The sequence below is a fragment of the Lycorma delicatula genome, chromosome 3 (assembly GCF_047948215.1).
Source record: "Lycorma delicatula isolate Av1 chromosome 3, ASM4794821v1, whole genome shotgun sequence".
In the NCBI taxonomy this organism is placed as follows: Eukaryota; Metazoa; Arthropoda; class Insecta; order Hemiptera; family Fulgoridae; genus Lycorma; species Lycorma delicatula.
This window is the reverse complement of record NC_134457.1, coordinates 114,992,541-115,004,057: the sequence shown is the minus strand read 5'-3', so window position 1 is coordinate 115,004,057 and position 11,517 is coordinate 114,992,541. Positions and strand designations below refer to the sequence as shown.

The window sequence follows — 11,517 nt, the reverse complement described above, 5'->3', positions numbered from 1 at the left end:
AAGTTTTTATAATTTCTTTATTCTATTATTTTATCATCAATATTTTATCAACTTTGTCTGTGATATTAGTTTTGGGTTTTATTTTGCCTTCTTGGCTTGTTTTAGTAAATTTGTATTATATGATTAATATTACGTTTACACCTTTATAGCTTATTATTTTGGAGTTATATTACCCTTTTAATAATAACTACCGGGCGATGATAACGCCCAGGGGTTTTTCGCCCACAAACAACCAAAAAAAAAAAATTACTGTTTCCTCATAATAATTTTTTTTTTGGTTCTAAGGTCAGTTTAAAGGTATTTTTGATCAATGTGTTTGTTAAATGATAATTATAAATCCTATTAAATGTAGGTAGGTGATGTTTTTAGATTGTAACAAATTACATATCATGGGTGATATTAAAGAGGTTCATTAGTTCACTGGTTTCTCAGAACCCATGGATCTGGGTTCCAAGGTTTGTGATAATATAATTGTCTTTAATAATTTTTATGCATCATAAATTCCTAATATTTGATTTCATATTAATGACTAAAGAATTTAAACTATGGATCTTTTGTTTGGTGAATTTTATTTATCTGAATACTGGTTGAATAGGGTTTCTTATGTTTTTATTTTCAAACTTATAATGCGATATTAAAATTAATTGTGCTTATAGAATTTGGAGAATCATTTTTGTTTGAAATGAGTTCAGAGATGCTAGAAAGGCATAATTTCTCAAATAAGCAATATCATACATTTTGATGACTGCAGTGCTATCAGTTGTAATAAACAAAAAAATAAAATGCTTAAAAAATATGAAAATACTTCATTTAAAAGGAAGCTCTAATGATAATTTCTTTAAATTTTAATTATTTATGTTAGTATTGTGTCATATCTACTGTATCAAAATCTGTTGTGTTTAAAAATTGAGAAGGATATAAAAAACTTACTATAGTACATTTTAGAGATAAAAGATACAGGTAAGGTTTTATATAATTTGTATCTTTAAAAAAGTACCGTAGCTGTTTTTTAAGAAAAATATTTTACTTAGTTCTTCTATAAAGATACTGCAATATATTACACAAAATAATATATATTATTTTTTATAATGATTATATAAATGTCTGCACAACTTGATATATGGTAAAGGATTAGTGTGCTTTAGAACAGACAAGAATACAAATACCACATTTTGTAATGAACTAAACAGAAAAATGGAAGAAATTTGAAAATTTAAAGAAAAACATAAAAGATGTAGGTTACAAGATTGTAAGTACGCGAATATCTAATATTTCAGAAAATGTAATTTAAACTACTGTAAGATGTACATGTTTGAATGAGATATTAATACAAACCACTGATTTACAAAACATTTATAAATATTATATCAAGTTTAAACAAAGTAAAAAAATTTAATGAATTTTTAAAAGTTTCTAACAAGTTTGTTTTTAAGTGCGATTACAATGTCTTTGATCTCAAAATAAACATTAAAATTTTATACTTATGTATTTGGTGACTAGTGTATTTCGGAATGCAAATAAATAATTGTCATGTTATTATAAATCAGATATTTTTATTGAACAAAATAAATCATGAATTTTTTTTGGTACAAAGGCATTTTCTCATTTACAATGTTTGTTTTTAAGCGATGAAATATTTATAGAGACAATTTATTTTCAGATAAAACTATTAAATCTCTGATGTTTTGATAGCTTTTCTTAATATTAATTTCCCTAATAATATAATATTTGATACATCTGAAAAATAAACAAATAAAAAATGGTTATCAGGTTTTACATATTATACTGTTATGTCAAATACTGTTACTTAGTACACTATAGTGTGTTACTTGAATACTTTGAAGTACTAGGTTGTTCAGTTTGGGGGAGTGGACAGAAGTGTTCCCCACACATATTCTGTACATTTACAAGTGAACTGCAAGTATTACCTGATAACTTGCATTAATATTAACAATGTTTTAAGTTTTCAGTCCAGTTGGCGCTAAATCATAGGTCAGCACTACTTCTGGTTTTTTTTCGCTCCTCGGTGGAACGCTCTTTTAGTCGGTTTTTCAAGTATTTTGTGTTAAATGTTTGTTAAAATGGTTCGTGGTATGTTGCTTTTGCATAGTACAAGTGCGGAAAGTGTAATTTTTTTTGCATAAAAAGTTAGTGTATTTTAGTTTCACATATTCAAGACGCATGGTTAGCCACATTTTTTTGTTTAAATACTGCTATTTATAGCTTCTTAGTGATTAGGTATGGCTTAAAACTATGAAATACGTGTAGATTTAGTGTTTAAGTTAATTATAGTTCTTAAAAAGACGTGCTGTTCTATAACCTATACGGCCACCAGGCCGGAATAAGTAGGCTTATATATCATTAGTTAAGGTTCATTTCGGATTTGAAGGAAGCCAAAAATATGACGAACTCAAACATACAGGAAATGGGAACTCAAACGGACGATCCCAAAAGGTTAGATATAGGAAGAATACTAGAGACAGGAACGGCAGAGGAACTGCGGGACATAATGGAAAAGAAATGGGCGCCTCAGGTATTTACAAGAGCTAAAGTATCTACCGATTTACCGGCTGAAAACGCAAATACTGGACTAATTTTCGTGGTTGATGTAAAGGAGAAAGGACGAGACAAGGTGTCGGACTGTGCTTGTAAAATAGCTCCAGGCACAAGGAAATGGAAGAAGGGAAAGGTAGTGAGAGATATATCAGGTGCCTCCCTAGTTGAAGACGACGGCATCGATGAAGATAACAGGATGGGAGAAAAATACGTTGTCTTGTAGCGGGTGGAGAACATTCTGCAGTAGACAAATTAGTCAACCCACCGGGTTGGTCTAGTGGTGAACGCGTCTTCCCAAATCAGCTCATTTGGAAGTCGAGAATTCAAGCGTTCAAGTCCTAGTAAAGCCAGCTATTTTTACACGGACTTGAATACTACATCGTGGATACCGGTGTTCTTTGGTGGTTGGGTTTCAATTAACCACACATCTCAGGTATGGTCGAACTGAGAATGTACAAGACTACACTTCATTCACACTCATACATATCATCCTCTGAAGTATTATCTAAACGGTAGTTACCGGAGGCTAAACAAGAAAAAGAAAGACCAATTAGTCAAAGCGACAGATAAAACTGATGACATTTACAAGGGAAAAATCATGATGGTGACAACCAAAGGAGATTTGGGAGATCTGTTAAGAAAAACGGCAGAGTATTGGGGTCATAAACAGGACAGAGATATCGTAGTTTGTACTTTTGATGACAAAACCAAAAAGGACAGGGTTCAACTGAACGCAACAACTGTTGTGTTAAAGCAAGAGGGAGCCACTTACGGGGACCTATTAAGAACCGTGAAGTCAACGGTAGAGAGGGGATGGCAGACAACATCCTCTCAGTACGACAAGGACGAGGAGAGGCCGTCTGAAAGACGGGAATAAGAACGTACCAAGCTTGAAGGAAAAGATTTCGGTGACGTCACCAATGGTCGCAATCATGGATCAAGGAACAGCGTCAAGAAACGCTGAGGTTACATAAAGGATCTGGACGCTGAGGCTACGGCGGATGAAGTGTTGAAGGCCGGACAGACTGCAGCTAAAGTCACCTCGATGCGCCTCGCATACGGGAATTGCCAGAATGCGACTGTTATTCTGTCAGCCAAGGATTCGCATCGACTAATCACCACGGGCAGAATATGTGTCGGCTGGCAATCATACCGAGCCGAATTAAGAAAAAAGGATGCACACTGCTTTAGATGTTGGGGCAACGGTCATGTAGTGGCCGAATGTTGTGGACCTGATAGACGGGCCTGTTCCTTCAATTGTGGAGGTCATGGACACAGGCGAGCAGAATGTACGACGCCTGCCAAATGCCTAGACTGTGGGATGGGTCACAGGACCGGTAGTCGTGCTTGTAAAGATAGGAAATGAGGTACATACAAGTGCATACAACTGAACACGAATAGGAGCGCGGCTGCCCAAGACCTTGCCTGGAAGTCTGCGGTGGCCGTGTAGGCTGACTTCCTTGTATTATCGGAACCAAACAAGCGCACGAAGAGTGATGGTTCCTGGCTAGTGGACAGAGAAGGAGACGCAGCGATTGGTATAATCTCGACAAAGTATGCCATGGAACGCAAGATAGAAGGAAACGGTTTTGTCGCAATAGTTTTGACGGATTGCATCCTATTCACCGTCTACGTGAATAGTATGCACAATAGATTTCGAGATGTCTTAAATGATGTGGAAAGACATATAAGGATCGGAAGAAAGCAGGTAATACTAACCGGGGATTTTACGGTGAGCGGAACTCGGGGGTCTGAGGTCCATAGGCAGGGACTACGAACTAGCAAATTTTCTATCATCGCTAGAGCTGGTAGTCCTCAACGATCCCGCTGTCCCGACATTCGTGGGAAGAGTAAACGGGTCGGTCCTAGATATAACATCTATCTCTGAAGGGCTGGCCTCTCTTGTAGAGAAATGGGAGGTAAGCGAGGAGGAGTTCACCAGCGACCACAGGGCGATTGCCTTTGTGGTCGGCGACGAACGTCCACGACAACAGATGCTTCCTCAGCGATGAAAGCCGTCAGAATCACAGCTGCAAAGACTAGTAGACGAAACGATTGAGGACGTGGGAAACGACCAACCCCTGATCCCGGAAAGTCTGATGTTGGCAGATAAATGCAGACAAGCAGCGCAAGCGGACGGCAGCCATGCAGGCAGGTCTACTAGTGGTCAGCCGATATAGCGTCTCTCACGAGAGAGACCCAGAGGAAACGACGGGTACTACTGAGAGCAATCAAGCACTCTGCGATTGGACTTGAAGCACTGGCAGGATTGAAGGCAGAATACAAGATCATAAAGGGAAAACTAAGAGACGCTATTAGGCTGACCAAAGCTAAGGCCTGGCGGCGGGTCGTGAATGACCTGGATGGTTATCCCTGGGGGAAGGCGTACCAAATTGTCATGAAAAAATTCGGTAAACGCCTCCCAAGGTTGTCACGGGATCAGACGAATAGGGCTATATCGTCTTTATTCACGGCCACTGACGAAGAATGGACAAGAATAGACGGAGGCCATGCACTACGCTTCTCGTTAGAAGAGCTACAATGGGCTGCGTCAAGAATTAATGTGAAGAAGAGCCCGGGACCAGATGGCGTTATCTGGCTATCAGAAAATGCCTAGTCGCACGACATCCATGGGCGATGTTAGACGCCTTCAACACCGCTTTGGAGGGAGGTGATTTCCCCCGCTGCTGGAAAGAAGCACGATTGGTTCTCCTCACTAAATCGGGGCTCCCGCCAGGGGAGGAGTCGACATTTAGACCTATTTGCATACTAAATATTGGGGAAACTGTATGAGACCATGATAGCCGAAAGAATTAAAATTGAATTGGCAGCAGCGGGGGGACTCTCCCCCAATCAATATGGATTCACAAAAGGCAGGTCCACTCTAGACGCAAATAAACATGTGGTAACGTGGGCGAACAATCGTGCGGCAGGTAAATGGAGGAGGAGGTGTATTCCACTGGTGGTTCTCTTAGACATCAAAAATGCGTTTAACAGTGTCCCGTGGCGTGTAGTAATTGATGAGTTGCAAAGGAAAGGCCTCAGTGACTCCACTCTGTCAGTCATCAACAATTACTTTAAGGACAGACTTATTAGGGCGGACACTGAGGAGGGAGCTTAACATGAGGAGGTGTTTAACATGTACGGGGCCGCAGGGCTCAGTCTTCGGGCTGTTGATGTGGAACGTGACGTATGACAGCCTCCTAAGAATGGAACTTCCAGGAGATGCACAGGTGGTCGCATACGCCGACGATCTAGCCCTGTTGGTATCAGAACGCACCAAGGACTTGGTGGAGATGACCGCCATTGACACAGTAAAGAGAATAAGTGCAAGGCTTCTGGAAAGGAGCTTACAACTAGCCCCACTTAAGTCCGTGGTGGTGACCCTAGCAGGACGTCGGAAGCTGCGGAGGATGGAAGTTCAGGTGGACGGCCAAACGCTTCAGCACACTAGAGTTGTTAAATACCTGGGCGTATGGCTGGAGAAATCAAGAAGCTTCATCCGCCATATTAAAGAAGTGACACTGAAAGCCGAGAAGGTACTGGCAGACTTGGGGAAGATAATGGCGGCAAAGACGGGGCCACGGGCGAGTAGGAGAAGGGTGATAGTCCGTGGCTACCTCCATCTTGTTGTACGCGGTCCCGGTATGGTACAATGCGCAGGGCGTAATGTAACGAGGATGGCTTCCCTACAGCGCCGCGCAAACGTGCGAATTATCTCAGCCTATCGAACCATATCGGGTGTAGCGGCAAAGGTGATCGCTGGAGTTCCAGCTATCCACCTCCGAGCGCTGGAACTCAAACGAGTTTGACGGTATGTCGAAAGCGGAGGCTAGGAAGAAGAGAACAGATGAGTGGCAGGCGGAATGGATGCGAACGGAAAAGGAAGCCTGGACGAGGAGGCTAATCCCACGTCTGGAGCCGCGGCTCGGGAGGGGGTTCGGGAAAGTGAATTATTTCATCACCTAATTTCTCTCGGGGAACGGGGACTTTGGTTCCTATCTGTTCTGCTTCAGAAGACGAGCAATACCAACATGTATCTACTGTCAAGAGGAGGATACCCCGGAACGCGTAATTTTTTACTGTAAACGATGGGAAGAAGTCAGGAGACTCCTGGGGCTATCATGGGTTACCCCTGATAACTTAGTAAATGCTCCGGGGAAGACGGCAATGGGCAGAGGTTCCATCACTGGCCTTCTGCATCTTAACTACGAAAGCGAGAGAGGCAGAACTACGGGGAGGAGACTGACGAGCAGAACAACTGACTGTAAGACAACCATCAAGTCAGCCAGGTACTCGGAGAAGAAAATTTGTAAATACATCGATTAACTTGTAAATATCGACTTCATCTATGTGTATGTTATAGATTTGTATAATAATTCTCGTAACAAATACTTGTATCTTGTAATTTGTCGTATGTTTATAGGATCTACTACTGTTTATATTGTATATAAAAATGTACTGTTGCGTTTCGGTGAAATGAAGCTCACTAAACTGGGAACAAGGACCCCTATACTTTGTTATGAAATGTATATATTGTGGCATATCTTTTTGGGAACTTTCTACCATGTTACTTGTATTATTGTTATGTTTAGTGTAAGATTGGGTAATATATACATCTATGCGTTCTTCGATTTGTTGTAGTTTTAAGGATCCTATCCATTTTGTTACTGATGATTTGTATAATTACTCTTTGTGATATGCTTATTGGAATTTGTTGCTGTATATATTATACATAGATGATGTGTTGTTGCTTCCTGACGAGATGAAGCTCACTGTGAGAATTGCTTCATGGGTAGGCGCAGACGTATGAATCAGGAATGAGGGCCCCTACACTTTATACTTTGTAATGAAGATGTTATGTATTGCATTGTATCTTGTTTATTGATTTTTTATCATGTATTATTATGATATTATTATGTTTCTTATAAGTTGTAGTGTACTTGTTGGCGAGTAATTAGGATTTGCTGTCTGGGCTGGTCTAGGTACCTAGCATTGTTTATTAATGTTGCTGTTGTTTTATTATTATTTGTATCATCATTACATTGTATAGTTATTTTATTGTGCTATATATGTTGGAGCACACCATTTATGGTGCAAACTCATTACTCCATGTGTTGTAGTATGACCAACTAACAGAGCTGTATTTTTGTAATTATACATAATAAATTTAATGTATTTAATAATTGTATTTCATCCCTTTTGTAATGTTAAGTGACTTGGTTGTATGTATACTGAATTGTGTTTGTAAATAAATCTTGCTACACATATAAGTGAGGTGCTATACCTCATCTCACTGAAGGGCAATGACATATCTTCGACTGACTGGAGCTAATGAAAGTATACTATGTGGATGTCAAATTCCACTAATGTGAATTAAAAAAAAAAAAAAAAAAATTTGTGGGGAACTGGTGAAAAATATTCTGTTTCCAGGGGGTCGAATTGTGGACACATGCAGGGCCAGGGAGGCAGCCTCTTTGCTGCGGGCATTTGGGTTCAGCAGATGGCTGGATCAGGACGTTCTGATGACGCATTGAGGACCCTCGAGGTTTGTGAGGTGGCACGAGATTCAGGGGGCTATGCACCGGACCCAGACTAGGTGAAAGGGATGGGAAGGGTAGCCCTCTTAGGGAAAGTCACCATGTCAACTGGGAGGGATGTCTTGATGTATTAGTGATCCAACAAGTGGGACCCCATCGGGAGATCAGCTTCAAGCTGCACTAACAGGGGGGGCTAGTCTTCTTCAGCCACTTCACTTGGGATCCCGGTGATTACCGGTTGCTCTCAAGTGATAAAAAAAAAAGAAGTTTTCAGTCCACTCATTAATGTACTTATGTCTGAAGAAGGTTCATTCATTATCATCTAAACAAACATTGACAAACTGGTGATAATACTAGTAATACGTTGACACTTCATTTTTGCATTTCCATAAATCTCTGCAGTGTATTTAAGCATATAAAAAATACATAAAATACAACCGTACGTAATTCATTTCAATAACTTGTATAAATTTAATTTAAAAAAAACCAATAATAGTTTATAAAATAATAATAATAATAATTTTTTTTTTTATTAGTTTACTTCCATAAATTCTCTACAGTGAACCTATACCATCGTTATTGGATGGAAAGGACCAGTAGGGCTAAGCGGCAAGAAATGTCTGGGAAAACTATTCAACAGAAATGCCAGAACAGTTTTAAAAATAACGTATCCAAAGAAGAACAAACCACCTCTGTGGTTAGCATATCGAAATCTTACTCTTGTACCAGAAGAGTAAATAATGACAAGGGTACACCAGTCAATTCTAAAAATAGGTCAACCAGGCCAAGCAGGTTATTAAATATAAAAATAAAAGAGAAACAGAAAATGTAAATAAAATGTAAAAATGATAGACTGTGAGATGTCTTACTTGAAATTTATGAATCTGAAGTCCTGTTAATTTAAAACTACAAAGAGCACTGGATTTGATTTTACACATAGACCCTAAAGTTGATTGTTTGCTCAGATCTATGGCAGTCATGCAAAGTGAAACCTTGACTTTGAAGGGGAAAACATGCAACTTATGCAAGCTGTTACTGGTATTAAATGCTCCAATTGGTTGGAAGGAGTGAAGATCTTTGCTAAAATAGGGATTCAGACTTTTTTTGAGGATCAAATTTTGTCAAATGAGAGTTCTCCTGATGAACTACCATTGGTATAGTCTTGCTGGACAATAACTGCTAAGAGGCTTAAGAGGAACAACACACAAAAGTCTCTTGCGACAGAAACATCCATTCCTAAACATAAACCTCTAGTGATAAAAGTGTTTTTACTATTCTAAAGGAGATCCTGCTCTGAATACAGTCCAGAAGAGTATGCTGAATCTGTTTTTTGGTCTTAAGTTTGATCAAATTAAAGGAACTCATCTGATGAAAGTATTTATATCAAAAGTAAGACAAAGGACGTATTCATTTAGTTCTTAGTCGTTATCTGCCAGATATGGAAGCTAATATACTAGAGAAGTACATCTGGAATTTACCCGTTGACATCACTCTAGTGTACTAAACTGAACAGTAAGTTTCCTGATAGTTTTATGAATCTGTATTTGAAGAAGAGTTTGAGGTACTTATGAACCCTGATAACTGCTCGCAGGAAACTTTGCTCACCCCTTTCTACAGGAATTAAAAATTTTAAATGCTATTTTAGGAAAGATTCTTTCCTTAACAATAATAAAAACATGCTTATGGAGGAGAGTGGTCTAACCACTCTCCTCCATGAGTAATGACATTTCAAACTGAATTAAAAATGTTTCAGTAAAATAAAAAAATAAAGTAAAAATCATGATTTGAAAACGAACATGATAAAAACTGATGAGTTTTTATCTTCTTCTTCATTTAGCTATCAAGTGATTGTAGTTACTGAGAGATCATTTTCATTCAGCTCTGTCTAAATATTGACTATCTTCCTCTATGTGTATACACATTATATTATGTACATACAGCTGAGAGGAATAGTATCACCAACAACAAGATTTGTCTTTCACTTCTATACTTGACTCAATTTAGTCTTCATCTATCACCCTAGAGCAGGGGTCGGCAACCTTTTGAGTCAGAAGAGTAAAAAATTACAATTTACAAAATTTTAAAGTTTTTAAACAGCCACAAAATTTTATTTCAAAGTTTTTAAAGAGCCACAAAATTTTTTTGAAAATAGGTTTATTAAATAACAATTTATATGTACTTACACTTATAATTATTATTTTAACTCTAATTTTTAAATAATAAAAACTATAAAAAAGATAAATAATAAAATAGTTAATTTATTAAATATATATTTTAATAAAACCACTTTCGCGGTAATATCCAACAGTAGTACTTGTTTCTTTTTTGACAATTCTTATTGACTTCAAAAAAGTAGTTAGGTATCTTATTTGGAAAAAAAATATGTATAATATGTATTTTAAAAATATAATACTTATTATATTACCTATCTTTACTTCGGTTTTTTATTATTATTATTATTATATATAGGTACATACATAACTTTGAGAAGATAATTCACTTCTAACTCTTTTACATGAAACAACAAACTATACGTCACAGCCAAAGCACTGGTGAAGATGCCAAATTGTCTTGCGTCGAAAGCGAATTAAAACCTACACAGAAACATCCGACCTACATCTTGAAACATCCGTCATTCAAGAGCTTCTGACGGACTGACGACAGTGACGATGCGTGTCACGGGGGAGGGGCGCGATGAAAAGCGAGTACAAGTGGCAAAGCGATAGAATCGGTGCCTAATCCTCGTTAATCGATTCAGAACAATTTTTAAATGTTTTTTTTTGATAAAATAAATAATATTTGCGTATGGAACTAAAGAGCCGCAGCTTCACATCCAAAGAACCGCATGTGGCTCGCAAGCCGCAGGTTGCCGTCGCTGCCCTAGAGGATAATTAATCCTAGATCTAATATTGCTGTTGTTATGTCTCCATAGTCTTAATGTTTGATTTTGTCTGATGACCCTCAAGACCCACTATTTATTGCAATCAACATTTACAGCTTGGTTAAGAGTTCTGATCATCATTTATTTCATGATTATCACCATACTGACTTTCTTTGTTTATTGAGCTGTGATGGCCACCGATTGGGATTCGTTGTACAATGCCCCTGATCCTGGAGTTGCTGCAGATAACATAATTGCTGGAATTACAATAGATTTGATCTTAAGGGAGTGCTGAAACCAAGAAAATTCTCATCTTGGTTCTCCAATGTGTTGATCTCTGCCCTTAAAAATAAGAGGAGATTTCATTGTGAATTTAAGAGAACAGGCTTACAGAGACATTACATAAGCTTCTCTGAATTTCAAAAGGTGAAAGTTCTATTATCTAGGTTGTATAATCAGGTATTCTTAGATACGATTAGGCATACTCAGGGCACTGAGAGCAATCTTGCTTCTATCCTAGTGACTTCTTTAGATATTAAA

The 11,517-nt window shown here is 38.1% G+C and overlaps 1 protein-coding gene across 1 annotated transcript in view; it reads right to left on the bottom strand.

The window, feature by feature from the left end:
* Positions 1 to 1,533: 1,533 nt before the first annotated feature.
* Positions 1,534 to 11,517, bottom strand: part of LOC142321912 (alpha-amylase-related protein-like) — a 91,679-nt gene continuing 81,695 nt past the window's right edge. Inside the window, exon 11 of the mRNA XM_075360427.1 lies at positions 1,534 to 1,737. Within this exon, the coding sequence (XP_075216542.1) occupies positions 1,714 to 1,737 (24 nt within the window). The 3' untranslated portion in view covers positions 1,534 to 1,713. The remainder of the gene's footprint in view (positions 1,738 to 11,517) is intronic.